General features: G+C 35.4%; 1 protein-coding gene across 4 annotated transcripts in view; it reads left to right on the top strand.

Moving 5' to 3' along the window:
- The window catches only part of SYBU (syntabulin), a 93567-nt gene that overhangs the window by 60875 nt on the left and 5171 nt on the right, over positions 1 to 27521 (top strand). For 3 of the 4 annotated variants that reach the window (XM_023496456.2, XM_012541773.3, XM_031947128.1), the window contains exons 5-6: positions 13998 to 14106; positions 25329 to 25529. In XM_023496456.2, the coding sequence (XP_023352224.1) occupies positions 13998 to 14106; positions 25329 to 25529 (310 nt within the window). Of the gene's footprint in view, positions 1 to 13327; positions 13541 to 13997; positions 14107 to 25328; positions 25530 to 27521 lie in introns of those variants that run through there. The other variant, XM_031947129.1, reaches the window with a different exon arrangement.

Below are 27521 nucleotides of genomic sequence, written 5' to 3'. Positions count from 1 at the left end.
TGTTAATTATAGAAGGGTTCTTTCCAAAGGGCTGACTACCCCCTGGTCATTTTTTTCAGCTACAGTTGCCCATGATCATTGTTCAGACATGAAGAGGTTTCACTTAAAATCAGAAAGGGAGGCCCTGTGCCATTGTAATCTTGGAACCTTGAAATATTGAAGAATCAGTTCTCTAAAAGTGTTTATATTCATCATGCATAGACTGATTCTCTTACTAAGTCAAGATTTGTTTGGAATGTCAGCTCCTTAAGGGCAAAACTTAAGGTTTGAGTTTTGCCTTTTTTTTTTAATCCCCACTTTATGCCTTGTACACAAGGGGTGTTAAATAAATATTAATTGAATGAGATTTGGCCATCCCTTCTTGGTTAGCTAATGAAAAGACTAGTAGCATGTCTTGATATGAAAAATTCCTTACAAGTTCATAGCTTCCACTTGATGAAACTCATATAACAAAACTAAAAATTTGTTTAAATCAGAACCTGGGGTCTCTCTGTGAGATTGCAGATGGGGCATAGGAACACAACCTAAAGGTTATCACATCCAATCATGCCATTTTACAAATGAGAACAGTGACAAATAAAAACTAACATTTGTGTAGCACTTACTATTTGTCAGGCACTGTGCTTAGAGCTTTACAATTATCCTCAGTAACTCTGGGAAGTGGATACTATTATTATCACCATTTTACAAATGAAAAAACTGAGACAAAGAGGGCCTGAGTGACTTGCCCACCATCACACTTCTAGTGTAACTGAAGTCAGATTTGAATTCAAGTGTTCCCACCTCAGACCTAGAACTTTCTGAATGACTTCTCCAAGGGTTATCATCTCCTCCCAAATGTAACACAAAGATCTATATGTAAAATGTGCTTAATGCTTTTTTAAATTTAATGGAAATAAAGGCAATTCTTGCATATGATGGAAAGCAGGGGACTACTAGGTTCAAAATGTAAAACTTTTCACAGAAAATATTTTCTTACTGTTCCCCTTGGATTGTAAATCCTCAATTGAATCCTTTCATTGATGTTGCATGGAGTTAGCAAATTAATCTAAAAACACTGAAGTACACTTTAAAAAAAAAAAAAGACAAACCAGGAAAGTAAAGCATATATATCAGCAATTTATTTTGTATAAAAGGGGCAGGGGGGAGGGGGGCATACAGTGTAGATGAAGAGTTGGAAGATAAATTTTTAAGAAAATCATTGTAAAATGTGAGAAAATATCTTTTTGAATTATAGAAGGGCTCTGTTCCTCTTGAATAAAAAAATAAGTTTATGGAGGACTACTATATTGTAATATGCCTTTCAAACTATCCTTCAAAACTGATTCCTGGTTACAGATAGTAAGGTTCTAAGGACCTTGTTCTAAATCAAAGGGTCTTAATCTTTTTGGGTGTCCTAGATCCCTTTTGTAATCTGATAAATTCCATGGACTCTTTCTCAGAAAAATGTTTTAATTTATATAAGGAAACCAATTAGATTGAAATGCAGTTATCAAAATATTTTTTTAAAAAAATTCAGACTAAAATCCCATAGTGTAGGTTAAGCATGAAACAAAAATCATGAATTTCCCATAGTACAAGATTATAAACTTGCGCAGTTTTTGCCCTAAAATAGTTTTCCCTCCATTTTCTCTGCTATGGATTATTCTAATAACTATTTAGTACTGAGCACAATAAGCACAATTAAGTGTGCAGTTAGGTTAGAAAAATCTTTTACATTGATAATCATGAGATTTTGAAGTATAAACTCTGGAAGGAGTTTTAAACCAGCACTTAACCTACACCTCTTACCCACATGGAAATCATATTTACCAAAGCAAGAGCTCTTCTTTGTATAAGACTCACAAAGTCTCCAAGGTAAATTTTAGAAATCCAGTGCTCATTATTTAGTATACCTCAAAGCCTTCCCACTGAGCTTACATGATATCAATCAACAAGTATGCTAAAAATTTATTTGCTGATATATATTCCAAAAAGGTTGGTGGGGGAGGGAGAATCATCACCTCTTCTCCAAGCTATTCTCTACTCAAAGTTTGAATATGATAAAATGTTAGGAATATTTGCCATTAGTGGCCATTGATAGATGTTAATTCTAACTTCTTTCCCAGTCCTAAACATGTTTGAGCTTTGTTGGGTGCATGGATTCACAGGAGATTTTGTCTTACTGTCTTAGAATGAGACTATGGTCACAGAGCCCTTGTTTAATTAGCATGCTATTTCATTAATATTTTATGAAATCATTCATTCATTTGACAAATATTTATCGAGCATCTACTCTATACTGGGCATTGTGTTAAAGGCAGCAGCCAGTACAAAGGTTTATAACAAAGTCTTTATCCTTGAGATATAATGTAATATAGGAGAAAAGAGCTGACCCCTAATGACAACAAAAGCAAGGAAGAATGTGATAAATGTCCCATGCATTTATACAACTGAACTACTATAGGGGTTTAAGGGGGAAAGAAAGCACCTGTAGACAAGCTGATCAAGGATAACATTATGGGAAAAGTGACATTTAAGCTGGCTTGAGTTATGGGCAAATTTCAATATGTAGAGGTACCTATGTAGAAGGAGAGAAAAGAAATTCTTGGAGGAGGTAACAGCATAACCAATGGCAAGAAAATGGAGGAAAGCAATTTCTGAAAATAGCAAGTACTTTAGTTTTCTTAGATAACTGAGAGGTAAAGCTAAGGTAGCCTGGGCATGAGGTGGGGGGGGGGGGGGGGGGGGGGGGGGGGGGCTTAAATGCTCCTTAAGGAATCTGTGCTTTTGTATGATAGACAATAGGAAGCTATTAAAGTTTCCAGAGCAGAGGAGTGATAATGATCAAAGGAATGCTTTAAGAAGAATGAATTGTCTTGTGTGTACAATGGACGTGGTATGTGTGTTGGGGTAGGGAAGAGTCTGGTGGCAGGGGGACATTTAGGAGGCTGCTGTAACCATTCAGGCAAGTTAAATCCTTACTACTGGTCATCCAGTTCATGCAGCAATCCTTTCTTCATTATTACCAACAGGTGATCATCTTTCTCTTTCAATAGTAGTCAAACAATTCACTACATTACAAAATAGTTTTGTTTCCATATAGTATCTATCTATTACTTATTATTAGATTAGATCTACCTATTGATTCTAGTTCTGATCTCCTGAGTTGTGCAGAGTAGATCTAGTTTTTCCCTTCAATCCTCCACATTTTATGACTTCTATCATTGTTTCTCTTCTTCCCATTTCTCCCTTATTTTATTTCTCTCTGGCTTCTTCCCCCTTCCCTCCCCCCACCCCTGTCCCCCCAAACACCCAACAATCTTATCTTCTTCAATCTCAACATTCCAGTTCCTTCAAGTACCTCATATGACCTGGTCTCAGTCACTTCCCCCTGGCTATATTCCAGTTTGTCATTGTTCTTTTTTAAAGGGTGGAGCCTGAAATAAAACTTGGAACTCCATATTTGACCAGTGAAAGCTATTTTGAGAAGTACTACAGTTCTCAGAGGAGACTGGGATATGTTTGTAGGCAGAGTGAAAGAGGCCAATGGAGAGGCAATGGAATATGCCACAGAAGGGAAATATAAATGATGGGAAAGGGTCAGGGGGCATGTAACAGGGAAGGGATAAAAGGCAGAGGTAGAAAAGTTATCCTTGTAAAGAGAATGAATACTTTTTCCCTGTTCTTTTTTATTCCAAAAACCTTTCCTCAACCCTGCAGTTTCTTGAAGCTATTGTCTCAGAGCAGCTGTAGAAAGGTAGGAAGTGCTAAATGAGAATTGGCATTTCTAAATTAAGCTGAATGCCCTAACAGCCTTTTTTTTTTTCCTTGCCCCCATTTCTGTATCCTGAAACTTGATAAAGATTGGAGAGAGAATTAGGCTTGTTCTTTTGTAACTTCAAGTTCTTATTTTAGAATTTATTATTATATAAATAAATATTGCCAGTCTTTGTATGATGGTTTTGTCTAGTTTGTCAACAATTAAGCCTTTCATTTTTTTTCCCTTCTGTCACTTTTGACTTCTGTCACACTTTGTGTGTGTGTGTGTGTGTGTGTGTGTGTGTGTGTGTTGGTGTATAGAGATGGATGGGTGTTTTTCATTCCACTTTGGAAGAAAAGTCAAATCACTTTTTAAGATAATAAGAGAGATTTGATTTTAAGAGAATCAGACTTAACAAAAGTTTCTAATGTTCCTTCAGGTCAGCATATACTGAGCTTCACTCCTCTATCTGTTACTTTTTATTTATGTGAAATTATATGATGAGATTTAATATTCAAAAATCATGATTCTGAATCAGCCTAGAAAGATAAGATTAAATTATGTTCATCATAAAGTATATATATTTGGGAAACTGAGAGATAGCATGAAAAAAATAAAGTCAGTACTATGTCTGTCATCTTAGCTTGTTCTTTTGTAACTTCAAGTTCTTATTTTAGAATTTATTATTATATAAATAAATTCTTAGTGACTTCAGAGGATTTAGTAGTTCCTTTGAGATTATTCAATGGAAAAGGAGCTGTCCTGGGAGGTAGGAAACCTACTCTCAGTTTTGCCATTACTTGCCTGTATGATCATATGCAAATCCTTTCACATCTGCCAGCCTCATTTCCTCCATATGTAAAATGAGGAGTCAAATTCTCTTTAAGGCCCCTTCCCATTCCCAAATTCTGCTATTTAATCCAAGTGGTCAGGGATATCCACCTTCTAGAAATAATAATTAAAAGCTTTTTTTTTTTAAATTGTAAAATGCAACCATTAACAACAACAAATAAGTATACCAACTAAGGAGTAATAAAGTAAAATCAAATGATTTAATAGACAACAAACAAGATACATTTACTGTGTCCTATTCCAAGTCTATTTCAAGTGATACTATTATCTGTGGTCTGTTTTCTTTTTATATATCATTGTAGCAACTTGAAAACAAAAACAATTAATTACATTAGTTGTTGGTTTGTGTATAGTTCTTTTGATCCCGTTTAGTATTTAGCAGAATATTATCTCCTTGAAGACAGGAACTGTCTCACTTTTTTTATTTATATTTGCAGTGCCTTGAATAAATAGTACCTTTTATTAAACACCTTTTATTCAGGGCTTTGGTGCTAAGTTTTCAGGGAGATTTGGAAATGAATAAAAGTATCAAGTCTTCGAGAAATTTATAGTTTAGTAAAGGAGAGAGGAAGAAGTGACCTGGTATAGGGATAAAGAATACATCTTCAAATCTTGTCCTTGACTTAAAGTTCTTTCTTTCACACTTACTGGTCATACAACAACTTCTCGGGGCCTCAGGAAACTCCAACACCATAAATTTTTGGCAGAGTAAGTGTAGATATGAACTAGCAGGACTATTTCACTGGCACTACTTACTCCAGTGATAACACTGGTCTAGTATTTGTGTGTGTAACAGGCAGAAACAAAGAGAAAGGTGTGCACACATACACACATTTGACAATCAGAGGATATGCACAAATAATTTTAATGCTTAGGTCATGAATGAAATATAAAGTTCTGTATGTCCAAGGAAGGAAAAGGGCAGTTAGATGGTGCAATGGATAGAATATCAAGCTTAGAATCATCTCACAGAGTTCAAATCTGGCCTCAGACTTTTGACTGTATGACCCTGGACAAGTCACTTAATCTTGTTTGCCCCAATGTCCTCATCTGTAAAATGAGCTGGAGAAGGAAATGGCAAGCCACTCCAATATCTTTTGCCAAAAAAAAACCAAAAAACAAAAAACCCCTCAAATGGGTCCAGTTAAACACAAATGAAGGGAGGAAAAAATAATTTCTGATTGGTGGAAACAAGGAAAGCTTCTATAAGAGAGTATCTGTCCTGAAGCTTGTCATAGGAAAGGATTTTCTCAAATGGAGATATAGAGAGGCAGGTAGGCAGGAAAGCTCAGGATTTCAAGGGGGATTGGGGAGGAACAATGTGAAGTAAAGTATCTAATATGCTCATGTAATGGAAGGAAAATATTTAGTTATGCATATAGTTTTTCAGGAAGGTACAGCTGTTCCATACAGATTTGTTTAATGATCTTTCTCTGGTTCTTTATTTAATAATCTCTTTGCCTACTTTTCACTGATCTTTTTTTCAAATATTTCCTTTCATGTTTGAATCCATAAAGAGAGAATTCAGTGAGAGACAGCAAATAACAGCTCTTTATGCTGTGAAACATTAATCAGAATATCAGAATGCTACCCAGACCCCTTTGTAGCTAAGAGTGTCTATTGAATCTACATTAAAGCCAAATCATTTTAGCAGCAGCCACTGATAATTACGAGTCTGACCACCACTCCAGCTGCTCCTTAATAGTTATTCTTGGCTCCTTCAATTCAAATGGGTCCTTGCTCCTCCCTAGGGACTTTTAAATAAGGATCAGCAGAAAACTGGGTTGTTTTATGTTCTTTTTTCCTGAAGTTGTATGGCTAGCCTAGTTTAGAATTTTTTTTAAAGGCTTATAAAGCACCTTAATTACTTAGTAGATTAATGAGCAAAATTCAGATTCTTCTGTTCTAAAGACAGAATATAAAGTGGCAGCTGAGTACAAAGACTAAATAATATCCAGATACAAGCAGATGTGATAATATTCTCATGGGGAAGCCTCTCTAATCTGCAAATTGAATTTTTAGCCGACAGATTACTTTTCTTGTCTAATAGACCATGCAGGTAGGTAAGCAACAAGCATTTAGTAAGTACCTACTATGTGTCAGACATTATACAACGCACAGCACATAGTATTTCATATTTTAGTATCATTTTATTTACTTATTTACTTATTTATTTTGGCACTGAGATCCCAAGACAAAGTTCCTAAAGAGGGGGATACCTGCCTTTACTCCCTAGGGTAAATATTATTCTCTGTGTTTTACAAAACACTTTATATTAGGAGTATGTTCAGTACAAAAGGAAGCATAGATTTGCAAGTATCTCTTAATACAAATTATACTGTACTTTAGATAAGTAAACTAACTAAATCTCTTCTGTGAACTCTTGAATATATTAACACTCTACCACTCAGAGTATGAAATGGGGAATTCAAGAGAAAAAAAGGCCAGTAAAAGTAAAATGCTTTTTGATGAACAATCCACTGAACTGGTCCATATATCTTGAGCAGATAGTGTACACATTTTGTTTTTTGTTGTTTACTCCTTTGAGTCATGTCTGACTCTTTGTGACCCTATATTGGGGTTTTCTTGGCAAAGATACTAGAGTGGCTTGCCATTTACTTCTCTGGCTCATTTTATAGATGTGGAACTGAGGCAAACAAGGGTAGGATTACAGAGCTGCTAAGTGGTCAGATTTAAACTAAGGAAGATGAAGCTTTCTGATTTCAGATCCAGTGCTCTATTCATTATACCAGGGCTTCTTAAACTTTGTCCATTCACAACCCTTTTTTGCTCAAGAAATTTTTATGTGACTCTAGGTATAAAATAGGTAAACAAATCAAACATTTACTGATAATAACTCATAATTTCACAATCCTCATATTCAGTTATGAGACCCCATAGGGAGTCATGAATTCCAGTTTAATTGCATTATACCAGCTGCCCAAGATAGCATACACAAACAATGAATCACAGAATTAAGCAGGAGGAAGAGGCCTGGAACACCTTTGGGAAATGTTATGCTGTTTTGAATTACCCCAATTTTATCCCAGGAGTAAAAAGCCCCATTTTTAACCATTAATATTTGCAAGATATGTATGATCATGAATAATGGGTATGCCCCATGGTTATCTAAATATATAAAAATAGTTCATGAATAGCACAAATAGATATCTCTGGAATGTGGCCCATTCCTCTCCAAAGAGACTGTAATTTCCATCTTGAGAGGCCCATGTTAATGGCCATAGTTGGGCACTTGTTCTTTCCATCACCTATCTACCAAAGGAGTATCAGGCCAACATTTTGTCTGTTTTCCTCTTCAAATATTATTGGTTTAGTCTAGGGATGTGAGTCTGATTCAGAAGGTTAACTACTTCCCTGTTTAATCTTAAGGTAGATTATATCCTTCAACTTAGTTCTTTTTTACCAAATTCTGGTTATGTAAAAGACTATTATAGATAATGATATGAGTAAACCTATTTAACCAAGAAAACAGCAAATAGAAATCAAAGAAGTTATATAAATTAAAATATGCTAAGAAATATACAAAATCGAATGAGCATTTTAAGTAGGAAGAGATGAGATCTTAATGAGAGAGAGAATGAACCAGTTCTCACCCAAAGAGGTCCATTTTGCAATCTTGTTGGGCGGTAGAAGAGAAGCTGATAAGCATTTAATAAATCCTCACTTTTACTCCTATCTGTCCACCACTCCAGTTATTCCTTAATGACTGTATTTTGACTTTTTCAATGAAAATGGGTCATTTCTCCTCTTTAGAGACTTTTTAATAAAAACATAGCAGAAAACTAGATTGTTTGTGTTCTTTCTTCCTGAAATTGTGTGGACTAATGTAGTTTAATTTGATAACTGTAGTTTCTTTCTCAATTTTTGTCTCTGCTAAAGAGTCTTTAGAACTACACTCTTGCCTAGGATGCTCTGGGACTAACTGCATCCCTCAGGAGGATACAGAGTCATATTGCATTCACCCCAGCATTCTCTCTTTCAGCCCAGAGTTAAATCTCCTTCTGTATCCACAGTGGCACACAAAATGCTTCAGACTTGGTTGAAAGCCTAGTTACATATTCTTTTGTGGTACAATGTAAAAGGTACTAAATTTGGAGCTAAAGAGTCTGAAATCATATCCTAGTTTTGCTACTTATTACCTGTGTTATTGTGAACAAATCACTTTACCTTTTTGTGCCGCAGCTTCCGTAAATAAAAAATAAACCTGTTGGAAGAGACTCTAGGATCCTTACAAATCAAAAATTAGGATTCTGTAATACTACATAGCATCAAACTCTGAAATGCCACATTCTCTGAAAAATTAAATATATATATTTCATGTATTTTTCATATATAATATATATAAATATATTCTATAAATATATATTATATGCATTATATATAATATATATCATGTAAATATATTTATTTTATAAATATAAAATATAAATTTATATAAATATAATTTTATATATTTATATTTCATATATATATATATATATATATATATATATGAAAAATCATGAGATCAGAACTTTTCGGTACAAAATATTTGCAAGAGAACATAGACAAGATTGGACAGGAATGGAGGGATTTCCAAACTATACTCTTGGAAGGAAAACTAACATCAGTGTGCTCATAAGTCTATCAAAGTAAGATTATGAAAAATAAAGACTTTCTTTGTTGTTGTCTAAGGGAAGTGAGAGAATGGAAGGAAGAGAGGGAGATTAGTTTGGAATATAAGGTTTTGCAAAGGTGAATGCTGAACTGTCTTTGCATATATTTTGAAAATAAAAAGATATTATTAAAAAAAAAAAAACCTTGCCTTGACCCTGGGCAAGTCACTTAATCCCAATTGCCTCAGCAACAAAACAAAACAAAATAAAAAACCTTTCCTTGTTAAAAAAAAAAAATTATATATATATATATATATATATATATATATATATATATATATGGAGTAGTTAAATCAGTTATACACTGATACTGATCCACAGATTAGTGATTGGGGGAGAAAAAAACAAACAAACAAGTAAAATAGTCTACCTTCCGGGACAATGCAGGAATCACCTACATAAGCGCCTGATAATTTGTGGAGGTAGACTCATCACAAGCAGCTGGGGAAATGGGCAAAGGTCTAATGTAATAAATGAATACAGGTTCACAGGGATATCATGTATGTTGTGTTTTACTCATTCATAGACAAGGAAATGTTGTTCATTTATTTCATTGTTTTGTTCAGTAAATCAAGATAGTGAATCAGTTGCCATATTAAAACATCCTCACCAGTGTTCTTTTTAAATGAGTATATGAAATACAGAGCAGGAAGGCTATATAGGGGAGGGAATATATATATATATATATATATATATATATATATATATATATACATATATATATATATATATGTGTATGTATATATATATATATGATGCAGTATTGTCTGCAACTAATTTGTCTCTAAAAGGTCTGAATGATTTTGGATAAATCTGTGATTCTTTCTGCACTTCATTTCCTTCATTTTTACAGTGGAGAATAACCCACCCTATTCATGTTATGGAATTGTTTTGAGAATCAAATGAGATGACACTTGTGATGTTAAGGGTGCTTTGTAAACTATCAGGTTCTGTGCAAATGTAAACAATTTTTATCATCTGAAACAGAAATGTTTCACACATTTTAACAGAAGGGGCTAAAGTAGCTTAAAATTAGTATCATTTCCCCCTACTCTTACCAAACAACAAAATTAGTTGTTGGTCTATTATTGATTGATTTTTGTTACCAATCTCTTTCAGATGTGCTGAGCATAAACTAGAAAAATACTAGTACAAAATGATAGCCCAGAAAATACATGAGGCATGTTGAGCTCCAATAATAATATAGTTGTAGAGCCAATTTATACCTTAGGGCTTACAACTGATGGCAGATCAGGGGAATGATGAGGTAATAATGGATTTTCAGGACTTGTCTATTCCTGTGCTGGGTTTCTCATTTTCTTGCAGACAGTTAAATTATGGTATTTGGGCTTCTGTTTACTTACGTTAAGGATGTAAGCAATGTTCAGGCCCTGATTACCTTTCAGCCTAAACCATTCCTTCTTCACCAGATTCTTCCTACTTCTAGTGGATCACTCCAATTTATCTCTAAGCCCCACAATTGAATCTTCCTGACACATAGCTTTGGTCATATTACTCTACTTCTTAAAAACTTATCATGGCCCCAGGTTGCCTTCCAAAAAAAAATTTATTTTGGCATTCCAGGCCTTTCAGGATCTTCCCTTTCCAGCTTCATCTCACATTATCCATCCTTCCCACATACTACCTAGTAGTATCAAATTCATTGCCATGAGCTTATGCACCTGTAAAATTTTCAAGTATAAGTGCTACCCCCAGAACCAAATTAAAATGTAATTAATAAATGGTTAACAAATAAAAATTCAGAAAAATAGAGATATTGTTAATTTGTGATTTTCTAGCAGATGTTTATGTAACTTTTAGTGACCCCTCTTCTATTTGAGTTTGACATTATTGATCTAGCCAAACCAGAAGGCCCATGTTTTCTCACTCTATGCTGACCTCCATGCTTAGAATGTTTTCTTCCCTTCCCTATCCACCTCTGAAGTTTTACTTATTCTACATTAAGCCTTCCAGATCCTACCCCACTGTCATCTCTTCCTTTCCCCACCAGTAGTGGTCCCTCTTTCTCTTTTAAACCCAGCACTCTATTTCTCTAATGCACTTAACATATTACAGTTTGTCCCCCTTACTTGTGTTCCTGGTTTTTTCTTACCTATTAGATTTTAAGTTTTTGAGGGCAAGAGCCAGTGAATTTGTTTTTGTATCTTTCCCAGGTCTAACATAACACACTATACATAATTGAGCATTAACAAGTGTTCGTTGAATACCAACCAATTATCTCTTAATCATTATGCTTAAAAACAACAATAACAACAACCCTGCTCTTTAGCCATGCCCATAGAATTTGTTTTAGACAAATGGGACAATACCTCTCATTTAATAAATCCATCTAGTAATAGAATCTTATATCTGGAAGGTTTAATGAGGTTATTCAGAGTATGCTGCTGTCAATGCTATAAATTTACAATCATTGAAATTCTTAGATTTTCCTCTTTTGCCAAGATATCACTCATAGGTAAATAATAAATCAAGTCTCCATCTTATCTGGTTATCTCAACTTCAAGCACATTCTAAAGAGCAAGACCCTTGCTTTGCAAATATTTTGGAAAACCAGAGCAGATGTGGTCTTTGGGAAATGAGTCTTTGTAATCTCATACTTTTTTTCTCCCTTTTCTGAGATATGGGAGAAGAGTTTATGAATGTCATCTTGATGTGGTAGAAGGAAATACCTTGGATTTAGGATCCCAGTATTATAGATGTAAATCTGAAAGGCACCATTTGGTCCAACTGCCTCATTTTATAGATGAGGAAAATGAGACCCAAGGATTAACCTGTGATCACACAGCTATCAAATAGGCCTATAAATTACACACAGAAAAACCTGAATTCAGGACCTAGTCTGACCCTTTCTAACAAGTCACTTAATTATGCAAGCCATATATCCCTTTCCTGTAGATAAAGCTAATAATTTTTGTACTACCTAATTCCCAGGATTGATGAAACAAAAAATGCTTTACCAACCTGAAAACTGTGATTAATATTTAATCTCTGCTTAGGTCTTCTCTTGATCTTTTTTTTCCCCACAGTGTGTTTGGATCTCCCAAGAGATGATGAAAGGAGAAAGAATCTGTCCTTCTAGTATAGCCCCCTTCACTTTGGTATTCAGAGTTGATAAAGGCAGCTCTGTACCTTTTGTCTAGTCTAGCTGTAACTTGTCCCCACCTATCTCTTGGTTATTCAAGAGCTGGTTATTTTGTGGATTATCCGAGCCTTTTATTTTTCTCTCTCCTATTTCCTAACTTCCCACTGAACCACCTCATGGTCCAGGCCCACCACCAGCACCTCACCCATTAACATGGACAGCTGAATATAACAATTTAAAGTTTGCAAAAACAATTTACATCCATCATGCTGTTAGCTACCCTATAAAGTAGGTGGTACTATCATCACTTCCATTTTTCAGAAAATGAAGTTGAGGCCAAAGTACTAAAAAAAAAAAAAAAAAAAAAAAAAAAAAAAGTTAAATTAATTCAGTATTATGAATGTCAGTTTATCTACTTTTGAAAGAAATACACACTATATAGAGATCTCATTATTTTTTGTATGTCTTGGCAATTGCATTCGCTGCTCGGCATACTGCTATATCTCTTTCCTACCTCTTAACCAGAGAGATTTTATATAAAAATTTTATTATTGTTATAATGATTTCAAAATATTACTTTGCGCTACATGGCCTCTACATTTTCATCATTGTATCACATAGCTTATTTCAATCACAGGAAGATATCCCTAACTCCCAGCTAGGGATTTCATTATACTTTTCTGACTACTGAGCTAACTCCAGCTAGCTCAGTACTCAGAGAAAGATATGATGATAATTTTAATATAAGCAAAAGCCCCAGCACTTAACCCCTTTCTCATCCCCCTCAACATTCCTCTATCCCCAACCCCATCACTACCACCACCACCAATTTACCAACTTCACTTTTATTTTACAGGTTCACACAATTCTAAACCTTACATTCATTCTACTAAGTTAGGCTGAAAAGCAGCAGTTTTCCTTTAAAGAATTGAACCCAGGGAGAAAAAAAAAGACACTACCAGCCAGGGAAAGTCATAATCAGATAGTGCCGTTTCAGTACTAACAACAGAGGAGCTATCTGGAGTCCAGACATTGTTACTAACTTGCTTTTTAACTATTTGCATTGTGTCTAAATCCTAATGTTTCAGATTAAATTATGCCCCAGTATTATAACAACCTGAAGAGAAACTATCTTCGGGGGGAGAACTCTTACTCTTTGACTGATAAGTATGTTTTTCATTTTAGTTAAAGGGAGGGGAGGCAATTGATCGCTGGCAGAGAAAGGGATTCTAACACTTGGTTGGGGAGGGAGCGTGATAAAAGAAGGAAATTCTTATTTCAGTGGTGAGAGTGTTGGAAGATTGAAATGTACAGGACTTGAGTTGAATCTTCTTTTAAACTATGCCTTAGGCAATGAAAGTTGTGCCTGCTTCTTGACTTGTCTGCTTTCTTCAGAATGCTGAAAGACTGGAAGAGGTTGGATTCTTGCCACTTGCCTGTGTTTGCACTTTGAAAACACAGGGAAACAGAAACAGAGAAAGAAAGGAAGGACTGACTACCGGACTGCCCATGGACAAGCCTCGGGAGACGCAACCCCGGGGAGTTGTTGCTTTGGCCAAGCCCAGTCTGCATATGTTCACATTGCAATTTCCTTCATATTCCCCTGTTTGCTTTTGTTTTTCAGGTAGCGAGGCTGACTTTAGCTCTTCAGGCAGCACTGGCAGCATCTCAGCTCCAGAGGTCCATATGTCCTCCTCCACTGCTGGAAACAAGCGAGCCTCTTTCCCACGCAAGTAGGAACCATCCCTTGCTTCTCTCAGTTACTAAAACTCAGTTTTATTCAGTTTGCTTACCTGTGGCGGCTACTATCTCTCTGAAGTTAACACGATAGTTTTCTAATTGCAATTTTGACTTTTTTTTCCCCCTTATGATTACTGAGGTTTCTGAGGGCTTTTCAAAAAGAATAAATGGATTTCATTACACCCTGTGATTCTTAATTTAGTCCTTCCTGTCTAGGGATTGTAACTGTCTTCCTTTCAGTCACTCAATGGCTATCTGCCATATAGTATTATGTTCTTTTTCTCATCCGTGTATCCCTCTACTTAATTCTAGCTAATCACTCCATCCATTGTCTCCCACCTACCTTGTTTTAGTCATAGATCCCATTTTTCACTCTCTTCATAAGCTTCATTTTCTTTAGTCCCGAAAACTTGCACCTATATAGCTTTGTAAGGGGCGGGGCAGTGAGTAGGGGAAAGAGTATGAGTGCGTAAAGATATCAGTATTGACCACTTGTAGTGGGGTCAGCTAAATAGTCTGCTTATTTCTTGAATTTATCTGGGAGAGGGGCTGAGGGAAGGGCTCTTGAGGTGGCACAGTAAATAGAACACTGGGCCTGCTTTCAGGAAGGCCTGAGTTCAAACATAGCTTCACACACTTAATAGCTATATGATCCTGGGCAAATCAGTCTGCATATCCTCTTCTGTAAAATGGAGATGATAATAATAATAGCACCTACCTCCCTGGGTTGTTCTGAGGATCAAATGAGATCATATTTGTAAAGTGCCTCTTTCAGTGCTTGATACATAGATGGTGCTTAAAATTGTTTCCCCTCCTTTATTGGGGATATTTTAAAGCCCAGATTTTTAAACTTTTTTGTGTGTCATGTAACCCTCCCCCCAGCAGTCTACTGAAATCTATGCACCACTTTTCAGAATAATATTATTCACAAACAAAATACAAAAATTAAGTCTGAAGTCAAATCGACAAGGCTTTTTTTTTTTTTTTTTTTTTTTTTTAAATTAAGCTCCATCTATGCCAGGCGCTGTGCTAAGTGCTGGAGATCCAAAGAAAAGCAAAACTCCTTGAAAGCATGGAGCTCAAGGTCTAATGGGGTGGATAACATGTAGACAACTGTGTATAAACAAGATATATTAAATTAGAAATAAATTGAAGGTAATTTCAGAGGAAAGACACTAGCATTGAAGTCTTATTGCAGAAGATTGAAGATGTTAATTGAGACTTGAAGGAAGCTAGGGAAGTCAAAAGGTAGAATCAAGGAGATAGAGCATTCCAGGCATGAGGGATAACCCATCTTTTTATGGGGAATCTATAAAGGGAGTGTTGTGTGCAATAAAATAAGCATTTATTAAGCACCTACTATGTTCCATGTACTATCCCAAGCACTGGGGATACAAAGAAAGGAAAAGACAGTTCCTGTCCTGGAAGAGCTTATAATTTAATGGGGGAGACAACATATGAACAACAATATACAAACAAGCTAATTAAAGATGAAAAGGAAATATTCAACAGAGGCAAAGCACTAGAATTAAGAAAGATTAGGACAGGCTTCCAGTAGAAGGTAGAATTTAATCTAGAACCTGAAGGAAAGCGGGGAAGCAGAGAAAGAAGGAAGAATATTCTAGGCATAAGTCACCCCCAGTGCCCACAGTGGAAAATGGAACATCTTGATTAAGAAACAACAAGGAGCCCAGTGTTGCTAGAACTACAGGTACATGGAGGAGAGCAGTGTAATACACCTAGAAAGCTAAGAAGGAGCCAAGAATTTTACTTTTGATCCTAGTGCTAATAAGGAACTTCTGAAGTTTACTGAGTAGGAATAATGGGGTATGATTAGACCTGTGATTTAGGAAGATCATTTTCATAACTTAATGGAGGATAACTAGAGAAGGGATGAGATAAGATGATATCTAGGTTTTGATCTTATGTTACAGGGAATATGATGATACTTCCCATAGTATAAGAAAGATAAAAGGAATTCAATTTTGACATGCTGAATTTAAGATGTCTAATAGGCAATTAGAGATGAGAAACTGGAGGTCAGGAAAGAGGTTTGGACTTGGTGAATAGATCTGAGAATCATTTGCATTGAGTTAATGATTAAAGTGAACACTATGTGAGATCATATATTGGAGAAGACAGTCTAGTCTGGAGACTTGAGGAACATCCAAAGTCAGTGGTCATGATCTGGATAAAGAAGATCTCAGAGAGATAAAAGTATCCAGAAGAAGATGATGATTAGTTCTTTTTAAGGTTTCAAAAAAGTCAAGAAAGATGTAGATCCAGAAAAGACCAGATGAGATCTGGCAAATCAGAAATCATGTTTCAGGCAGCTAGGTGATGCAGTAATTCTCATATACCATCCACTAGTGATTTTTGAAATGTATGAAGAGGCATCATAGTGCCGTGAAAAAAATATGCAACTTAAATTTAATTTTTTTGAGATTTAGTGTCCTCTTTGTAATAATGATGATAGAAATAATAAAGTTAATAATAATAATAATTACAATAATATTAATAAAAAATGAACTAGACTTGCTATTTTATTGGTAACAGAAATCTTCAAAATAAAGAAATTACCACTACAGATTGGCATTTTCTGTATAACTCACAATCTTGAGGAGTTGTACAGGATAGTGAGAGAGCAAATGATTTGTCTAAGATCAAACAATCTGTGAGGAAAGAATTATTTCTAATATTCTGGATTCTGGATATGAGGCCTTAAAAACATCAAGACATCATCTTTGGCTAACTCAGGGGTCCAAAAAAGGTAGACTATCTTTTCTGTAGAGACTAAAGCACCATGCTAAAGGGATAAATGTCAAGGGTGGGAGTTAGAGGGATAGAGGGGTAGGGGAAACCAAAGCAACAGATTGATTGTAATGACTTTACTCATGAATGTCATTTTCCAAGGGGTATTGTCATATAGAAGAACTTGAAGGTTTTTCTTACATACTTGAGTTTCTGTGACTATCATCCGAATATATCTACTTGAGGTAGAGAAAATATTGAACTTCTCAGTTTCCAATAACCAGCAAGAAAATTATACCTATTATTTTCTGATAGTGATTATGAAATTTGGTTAATTTTTTTTAAAGGGGGTTGAGATCCCAAATACAAAGTATTGTTGCTCGAAACAAAGCCAGAAACAGACAAAACCTGTAACAGAAGATTATTGCCTTCAGGAGAAGAGAACATTATCTCACTACTCCAAACACCCTCTGTTTTTGAAATAGAGTGCCTCTGAGATCACAGGAGAGGAATATAAACTTTTCTGTGTGTCACTTATATAGGCTTATTCTTAGACCATAATATTTTAACCTATTCTAAAAACTAACACATATCCATCAGTTAGTAAATATCATTTACTTCTCTTCTTTTATTATGTGTTTTTTGTTGTTGTTGTTATTTTTTTTTTTTTTAAGGAACAACATTCTTCTTTTTTAAATTTTGCAAATAAACTTCTTTTGGGTTCAGTTAAATTAGTCAGTTTAATTGAAGTCAAGGTCAAATTAGTCAAATGAAGTAGCCATAGTATTGTCTTAACTGCTAAATTCTGTTCTGATTCTCTTCTCTCAACTCTAAGCATCTAGACTAGTTGTTTCCAATGGCCTAGAATGCCCTCTGGCTTCATCTCCACCTAATTTTCCTGGCTTCCTTAAAGTCTCAACTACTCCCATTTTATGTAAGAAGCCTTTCCCAGACTCCTTTAATCTTAGTATGTCCTGAAACTACCCTCAATTTATCCCATATGTATCTTTTTTGAACATAGTTATTTTCATGCTGTCTCTGTCATTAGACAGTGAACCCCTTGAGAGCATGGACTGGTTTTTGCTTTTATATACCCAGGACTTAGTACAAAGCCTAAAGCATAGTAGGCACTTAGTAAATACTAAGTGACTGACTAATTAACTTACTGATTGACTGATTTCTGTACTAATAGTATGGATAATTCATCTCTCATTTGAAGAGCTGCTGCCTTTCATTGGCCTGCAGAAGAATTTTTTTAAAGTTAGGGGAAAGAGTTAGTTACAGTGGATAAATCTCTTCAGGCATATATATCATAAGATCATACTTTAGGTCCAGATGGGACCTTAGAGACTATGCCCAACTCTTATATTTTGCATATGTACAAGTTGGAGCACAAAGAAATTAAATGACTTTTCTAGGGTCACACAACTAGTGCTAGAAGTTTGAAATTTTGGATCTTGCCTACTACCAAGTGCTATATTCTATCCCTCATGCCATGAAGCTACCTCTAAAGAGCTATTTTCCCCAGGCATACTACCCATGTACTCTCAGGCTTCAAAGATATATGTGTGTGTATGTATATTTAATGTATATTCATATATTTGTACGTTAAATATATACATAAATTTTATATGTATGTTCATTTGTATGTATATGTAGATATATACATATATATGTATGTATATTTGTCTTAGAGATACATATAAATTAGAATGTGATAAAAATGGCATAGGGAGGAAAGGCCTGTGAGTTAGGAGGGGAAGGGTACATTCCAGGTATGAGGGACTGTATAAGCAAACGTACAAGAGTGGATCCTTCTTAGGTCTCATTTTTTTTTTTAACTTTGCTGTAGGATTTGACCCTATTAACTACCCCTTCTTTCTGTGCATTCATTCCCTCCTCCTCCATTTTTCCTTCCAGTTGTCTTCTGTTTTACCACCTTTCTGTCCACTTTTTTTCTGCTTCCTTTGCTAGATAAAACTATGGGTCCCACCCCAAACCACAAGTCAGATCAGGTCTGACCTCTGCCTGGGGCCCTCTTGGTCTCTTGGTGACTTCATCAATTCCTACAGATTCAATTGTCACCTCTGTGTAATGAGCCCCAAATCTATATGTCTTGCTCTAGTTTTTCTCCTGAAAATTAAAAGAATTGAATGAGTTAGTGACATGAGGAGTTAAAAATGATAAGAGCAGGGAAAATAATTGTATGTAAAGAGTAAAGTATGAAAAATAAGCTTTCCTCCCCTGTCTCTGTCCTCATATATGTGTATGTGTTATGTATATACACAAACATATATATCCATACATATATAAATCAATAAGGTACCATGAGCTATTATAACACATGTAGGAGGAATATAGAAGTTTTTAGTGTATTTAAATTTGAAGACAAGTGGTAAAAAAAAAAAAAAGCATTTTTAAACTGCCTAATTTCTTCTATCAGTCAGTACAAATAGCATGTTGTGATGATTCTTGAAATTTGTGTCAAAGCAGCTAGATGGTATATAGTGGATTAACTTACAGTTTAGAAAGCTTTACACCCTTGTTAACTATTTGACCATGAGGAAGTTAGAGTCATAATTTTAATCTCTTTGCCTCAGTTTCTTCATCTGTAAAATGAAAATAATAATAGCATTTACTTCCAGGGTAATTATGAAGACTTTAAAAAAAATAGGTAACAGGGGCAGGTAGGCGGCACAGTAAATAGAGCACCAGCCCTGAAGTCAGGAGGACCTGAATTCGAATATGGTCTCAGACACTTAACACTTTCTAGCTGTGTGACCCTGGACAAGTCGCTTAACCCCAATTGCCTCAGCAAAAAGGAAAAAAAAAAGATGATATTTGTAAAGCATTTTGTCAATCTTAAAAGGCTGTATAAATGCCAGCTCTTGTTATTGTTAAAATACAAGAGATATAGATCTTGTAACATGGAGACTTTTGGTTTGGTTTACACAAGATGTATTCCTAACAAGTTGCTTGTTATGGTTCAGTTGTGTCCACTTCTTTGTGATCCATACTGTCCTTGGGGTTTTCTTGGCAAAGATACTGGAATGGCTTGTTATTTCCTTCTCTGGTGGATTAAGGTAAATAGAGTCTAAGTAACTTGCCCAGGATCACAAAGCTAGTAAATATCTGAGAGTAAATTAGGACCCAAGGCACCCAAGGCCCAGTACTCTATTTATTGAGACATCTAGCTATACCAGCAAATTGTACGTCAGTTTAATTTTTGTACATAATCATGATAGAAAGTATATCTAGAAAATAGCTTCTTTGAAAAAAGATTTGGGAATTTTAATGAGTTTGAAATTCAATATGAGCTAGAAGGCAGAAATTATTTTTTGCTTCTTTTTATGTCCCTAGGTCTTAGCATAGCATCTGGCACAAAAAAGACACAATAAAAACTTATTGATTTGTAGATTGATTGATGGTATGGCAGCCAAAAAAGCTAATGCAACTTCAGACCACATTGAGAGAGTCCTAGAGTTCAGAAATGAGATGTCCTGATCAGATCATGTCTGAAATATTGAGTTGGATTTTATATTTTAGGAAGGATTAGCTGGAGAATCTCTAGTGAAGACTCAAGTTCATACTACATGAGCATAAGTTAAAGGAATTAGGAATGGTCAATCTGTAGAAGAAAAATTTTGATGGAAACATGATACTTGCTTCCCCAAGATTTGAAAAGCTGTATGAAATCAGTCAATCCCGTCTCATTTATTAAGTGTGTATTAGCACTATGCTAGATACTGGGTGTACATTTCTAAAGATGAAACAATTCATATTCACAAGAAATTTACATTCTAATTGGGAATACAAGTACATTTAAAAGTACATACAACATAAATATAAGGTAAGTTTTGAAGTGTACAGGCACTAGCAGTTGAGGGAATAAGAAAAAACTTCATGAGGGAGACAGCAAGTGCTTAAAAAAAGGGATTTTAGGGGTTAGAAATAAAGAAGGTATATAGTTTAGGAATATGGGATAGCGAATGAAAGGCACAAAAATGATAAGTCGATTTTATGAAATTAGTTTGGATGGATCACAAAGTAGAAAAGGAGTTATATACAAGTAGCAAATGGCTTTAAAAGCTAAAAGAATATTTTACATTTTATTTTGGAAGTCATAGAAAGTCATTGGAATGGATTGATAAACAAAGTGACATGGTTAGATCTATACTTAAGAAAAACCAGTTTAGCAGCAATATATAGGATGTACTAGAGCAGTAAGAAAACTGTGAAGGGAGGCCAATTAGGAAGCTGTTATAGTAATATACATAAGAGATGATGAAAGCCTGAACTAAAGTGATAACTATATGAATGGAGAGAAGGGTCTTAAGAGATGCAAGAAATGTTATGGAGTTAGAAATGGCAAGACTTGGTAGCCCATCAGATATGTGGGGATGAGAGAAAGTGGGGTATCAAGAATAATGCTAAGGTTATGAACCTGAGAGATTAAACTTCAGCAGAAATAGGGAAATTTGAAAGGAGACTGAGTTTAGGGGGAAAGAGAAAAGTTCAGCTTTGAACATTTTGAGATTGAGATGTCTCTGGGATATCTAGTTTGAAATGCCTATTAGGCAATTAATGATGTCTTTTTTGTATCCCCAGAACTTAGAACAATGCCTGGCACATAGTAAATACATAATGTTGGTTGACTGACTGACAAGATGCATGACTAACGCATATAGAAGAGATTAGGCTGGAGAGATAGGAAGGATTGCATTTGTTTTGACCTCAGAAAGCAGGAGTGAGAAGTTATAAAGAGTACAATTTTTGATTTGATATAAAGAAAATCTTAGATTCAAGCTGTCCAGAAATGGAAAAAGCTGAGCCAGAAGATATGTGATATATTCCATTTCATTGAAGATTTTCCAATAAAGGCTATTTGACAATTTGTAAAGTATAATGATAGTGGAAGCTAACATTCAGGTTAGCCAGGAGTTTTACATTTATTATCTTGTTTGATCTTCTAACAACCTTCTAACATAGGATATATTATTATCTTTATTTCATGAAAATATGAGGAAACTGAAGCTTAGTATGATTTAGTGACTTGTCCTTGGTTTCACAATCTAAGGTGGGATTTTAGAAAGTACACACAACCCAGGTCTCTTCCTAACTAAGTCTAGTGTTCTATCTATAGTTTTGTGGGGTTTTTTGCAACTATAAACTGAAATAGGTATTTATTTATTCCCTTCCAACTCTGAAATCAAGTTAAACTTTACTAAAGGAGCTTGCAGTGGCAAATCCTTTAGTGCTGGCATTTGTTATTTTCATAATAAGCCCCTAATTTACCTGTTTAACTCTGGACCATGTCTATATCTTCCATTTGGCTTAAAGTTGTGTTGCCCAAACCTCAGAGTCATGGTCATCATTAGCTTTCTTTCCTTATTTAAAATGATTTTGCCTGGATATTTGTGTTAGGAAAGAGCTGGATTTATTTATGACAAATTATAACTGAAGCAGAGGAATAATAACCTAAGCTATCGTGTGCTTTCCTTTTCCTCTCAGCTACTAATAAAGATCGCTTCCCAATACTGTACTCTTAAAGTTGGTTTGTAAAAATGCCATCAGGCCATCTGTTACAGATAAAGTGTCCCTTCTCATGAGAGGGCGGGGCAAGCTCAGACTGATTCAAGACAGAGGTTTTTTTGTTTTCCTTTTTGGTGATGTTTACATTTATGTGTGTTATTGTGCATTGCTAACTAGCTGAATATATTATTGTTTGGGGTTTTTTTTAACACATTTATTTCTGGATTTGCACTGAAACCACATTATGAATAGAGGGAAATTTGTGACCAAGATGGTAAAGGAGATTGTAAAGTAGTAAGCAAGTTAGACTGAAGTTTCCATTCTACTTTTATATTTACTGTAACTTCCTTGTTCATATGATTCCATCTTGGAGAATCAGTGCTATAATAAATAGTGTGTTATATAATGTAATAACAATGATACTGTATATGCAGTTAGAAGGGCTGAGTTCAAATCTGCCAGTTTATCTAGATAGCTATGGACAAATAGTTTGACTCTTTGAATCTCAATTTTCTCCCCTATAAAATGAGAGTTGAACTACTTTAATGCTTCCTAAGCACTCTGAGTTCTTGAAATCCTTTCTTACAAAAAAAAAAAACAAACTCACATCTCCTTCTCCCCACCCCCACATATATTTTAGTAGTTGCATTATTACTATATACTGATTGAGAAAATTGGTAGTGGCACAAAAATAAAGCTTTATAAATTTAGTAATGTTTATACTTAATTTTTAAAGTCACATTATTTCTATCCTCTAAGACTATAAGTTAGAGATACTTTTGAGATTCAAAAATAACCCCAAAATGTTAAGGTCACAGACTGATTTTGTGAGATGTCTCAAAAGAATTTGCAGGCTTAAACCCATCTCCAACTCCAAGTGGCAAAGTTTATTGTAATTGTAAGGCCAATTGTAGCAGGCTAAATTCCAAAAGAATTTAGCAAAGAACTAGGAACAAAAAGACTAATTTACAGGAAAAGCCAAAGAGATCTGGTTCCTCATGTCACTAATATGCTAATTTTATGGCCCAGAGGTGAAGAGTGGTCTTTATGTTTGTCTCAGAAACCCTGTTATCACTGACCAACAGATTGTTTTCTGGCAGTCATCAAAGTTTTTAGAACTATATTCCTTAAACAAAGAGACTTCAGGATCATTGACAATAGCACTCCTAATATCTGGGGGTTTCATGATTACCGGTGCATTTTTCCTAGAAGTTGCATTCCCTTTACTATAAGACTATAAATTATAAAGATACCATAAACCTACAGTGTTAGAGGGAATTTCTACACTGGATTACCCACATCAATGGAATCTTAAGTTTGGATTGAGAAAATCTACAAACACATAAGTGTATGATAAGTTTATCCAATTCACCCAAAGCATGTTTCATATTAGATTTGTGTATGGATTCACAGAACTCTTTTCAAAAATTCAGAGGTCTCTGTGGCCCATAGTTTGGGAACCACTGAATGAGGTTCCCTGTAAGGTGCCTTCCAAATCTGTGATCTGAAAGATGTTTTGCAGAAGAGATTCTTATTATTTCAAAATTATGAAAATGACACAGTGGTTAGCAAGAATTGCTCCGTATGAAATAGAAGAATAACAGAAGCTTTATCTTCTGAGATCAACACATTGGAAGGTTAGGGGGAAAAAAAATAGAACTTCTTTGAGTGTTGAGTGCTAAAAACTATATCCATTGGATCAATGCAGATATGTTCTGGAACCATTAGAACTCATTTAATCAAATGCTAGCAACAGAGGAATACATCAACATAAGCTTTGTCATATAAGTTAATAATGAACTATGTGATTTTAACCAAAGCTTTGCTGTCAACAAAGCCATAATGACATCAACTGCCTCCTGGTACCAGCCCCCTTCTAGGGGAGACTTGTAAAGGTGGGGCACAGTCCTATTTTAAAAAGAAAGATTAGCAGATTCAGCAGTCTTCCTTGGCCAGGAGAGCAGTCTGAAACCACCAGGTGTTAAAGAGAGATTAGCAGCTAATAAAGACTCTCTCCCTGATTATCATCGGAATTGGAAGATTACTGCAAAAGGGATAGCTTTGGGGAGAAATATAAGCAGCTGCCCTAAGTATTTTGTGCAGGAATAAATCCCACTTTATGCATAAATCTTTATCATCTGGACAGTTTTCAAATTTCCTTATTCAAGGAGAATTCTGACTATAAGCCACATAAATGTGGAGGATATCCTTGATAGCATTGTATTTTAGTTTGGGAGATACAAAAGATGAACATTTTAAAGAAAAACAAAAATAAGAGAAACACAATTGTCTTAAATCTTTGTCTATAAATAAACAGGAAGTTAAAAAGATGGATGATTCAGGATTTTTGCAGGGAGTTAAACAAAATTATGACCCCTAAACATAAATGAATCTCATCAATTTTCCAAATTTTAAACTGAGCCATCCCAAACATAAAATTAAACATTTTACTGAATTACTGAATTGGAACAAAATTCCAAAATTAATAGACTTTTCAAATGAAACTTTTTCATTTCGTTTTGTTAGAGTCCTTGGACTGAAGGGGGGTATATTTCATAGTTTCTTGGAGGGAATAGAAGTTAAATCACTATATCATAGATCATCAATCCACAGATTTATAGATAGGAGGGATCTTCAAGATTGTCTAGTTTCACCCCTCTCATTTTACTGTCAAGAAATTAGAGGTATAGAGGGGTAACTACATTTCCCAGGTATTTGAACCTTTGAAAGCCCTGATCACAAGGAGGCACAGTTCCTTAGAGTAATCCTCAGCAAGAAAGAAGAATGGACAAAGACATCCTGAAAAGGCCAGTTTGGCTTGACAGATAAATATCCCCTAAACATTTTCCTAGTGGTAATCACCTTAATGGAAGAATTAAACAACAGAATTTCATCCAAATAACTTGGCGTTTTTCATTATTGTTTTTTGTAGCCGTGGTCCCCATGGACGGAACAATGGATCTTCATCTTACAAGTCTGGCAACAGCCCACCTTCACGTGAAAAAGATCTTCTGTCTATGTTGTGTAGGAATCAGCAGAGCCCTATTAACGTCCATCCAAATTATGGGCCTTCGTCTCCCAGTAGCAGTAACTCTGGCTCATATAAAGGAAGTGATAGCAGTCCGATCATGAGGTGACTTCTTTAATCTTTATTCTAATTCCTCCCACATTAATTTTTTTTATTTAGTTTTTTTTCACTAGGTGAAAGAGGAGATTCTTATCCTCAATTGCTATCTAGCCTTAACTACTAAATGGGTGCAGCCGCAGTCAAACTGAGACTTTTTGAAAACCTTATCTTAAAAAGGCCAAAGTTTCCCATTGCCTCTAGAGCCATCTCCAGTCATCTTAATCTATATCTGGTCAGTGGACCTAGATGGTTCTGGAAGGGAAAGTAAGGTCGATGACTTTGCACAGCCCTCCATCACTTAACTCCAACTCATTTGCATGTCATATTATCACTTCCCTGATGTCATGGCCCTCTTCAAGAATGAAAGACAAACAACAATAGCAACAATTTCTGGTTTATCCTACTTAGTGAACTTTTTCTTTTCTTCCTTATTTTTTTTTAAAGATACCTTATATTACCCAATAGCTTCATAATTGCAACTCATACCTTTTCCATGATTAAATATGTTTGGGGTCAGCAATAAAAACCAACACATGAGTAGCAATGTTCAACAAGAACATAATGAAAAGGGAGGACAAGTAAAGGTGGAAATTGGAAAAATCAATCAATAGTCAATTGAGGTAAAGGCAAAGGTTAGGAATGATATTCTAGTGCCTCGGCCCGCAAGGCAGAGTGTGTGGACCCTGGAAGAAAAGAGATAAGGGCAAATTCGCGCAAAATGGAGGCAAGACAAATCCATCTGATCAAGCCTCATTTTAATGGGTGCAATAGTACAGATATATATATAGCAGTAGAAAAGAAGGCAGGGTTGTACAAACACAGTACAGGGTGGGGGTCCTAGACAAAGGGTTGGTATCCCTCCCAAGGATGAGCTGCTCAGGTGTTTCTGGTAGTAGGAAGCTCTATGATGTGATTAGGGGATGCCTATTCAAAGTTAGGGCAGTGCTTGGATATGATTAGGAGATTCCTATTCAGGAAGTCTTTGGTATGATGTGATTAGGAGATTCCTATTCAAGGTTAGGAATGTGGTCTTATGTGGCTGTAGATTAATCCCGGCTCCCCACATTCTAGTTATACACAGGCAGACAACCAATACAAAAGTACAGAGAAGAGAAAGACATGGATGAAGAACAGATTGTCTTGGAGGAGCAGTAATAAACAGAGACACTAGAAAGTTAGGTTAGAGGAAGATAATGAAAAAGCTAAATAGAAAAGTTTACATGTTATTGTAGAAACAATAGAAAATCATTGGAGTTAATTAAATAAAAGATTGATAAAAATCAGATCTACACTTAAGGAAAAAAATTTTGGCCGTTATATATAGAAAAAAGATTGGAGTGAGAAAGGATTTGTGACAAGGAAAATTTGCAGTAATCCTCATGAATGCCACTCCTTTCCATCAAATTAAGGTAGCTACTTGCTTCCCAGAATTAGAATGGATAGGATCCAAGAATCAACATGTCCCTTGCCCTTTGAGATTCCCCATTCTGATCAGTGGAAATTCTGCTCACAAAGAAAATATTCAGCTTTGTGCTGGTTCTGGGATGTAGGCCCTGAATTCACCCACGACTGTTCCACAACTCAGTGGTAAGGATAGGAACAGAGTTGAGGACTGTTGGCTTTCAGTGCAAAGATGCATCATAGGACACTCCATGCCTCTCTTTTAAAATCTAACAATTGTAAAAAGGAAATAGCATTTCTTTGCTTCAGAATAAAGGGACTTTCACATGGTGGAAGGGGGAAAAAATAATTTCTTGTAGAAACCACTTCTGACTACAGCATGTACCCAGCTCAAGGAACAGTAATTTGAATTTATTTCATTACAATCAGTATCTTTAGACAGTGACACTTTGCACAACCACTTAGGTCATTCTCCATTCTCCTCTGTAATACCCTTTTCTTCTATATCTTATTGTTCTCTTACTATAATGGCATGTCACTTAGCACAACTGATAAAGCTGGCATGGAAACAATTGTACATTATTTTGGATGAGATAA

Source organism: Sarcophilus harrisii, chromosome 1 (genome assembly GCF_902635505.1).
Source record: "Sarcophilus harrisii chromosome 1, mSarHar1.11, whole genome shotgun sequence".
In the NCBI taxonomy this organism is placed as follows: Eukaryota; Metazoa; Chordata; class Mammalia; order Dasyuromorphia; family Dasyuridae; genus Sarcophilus; species Sarcophilus harrisii.
This window is presented reverse-complemented; position numbering and strand designations above follow the sequence as displayed.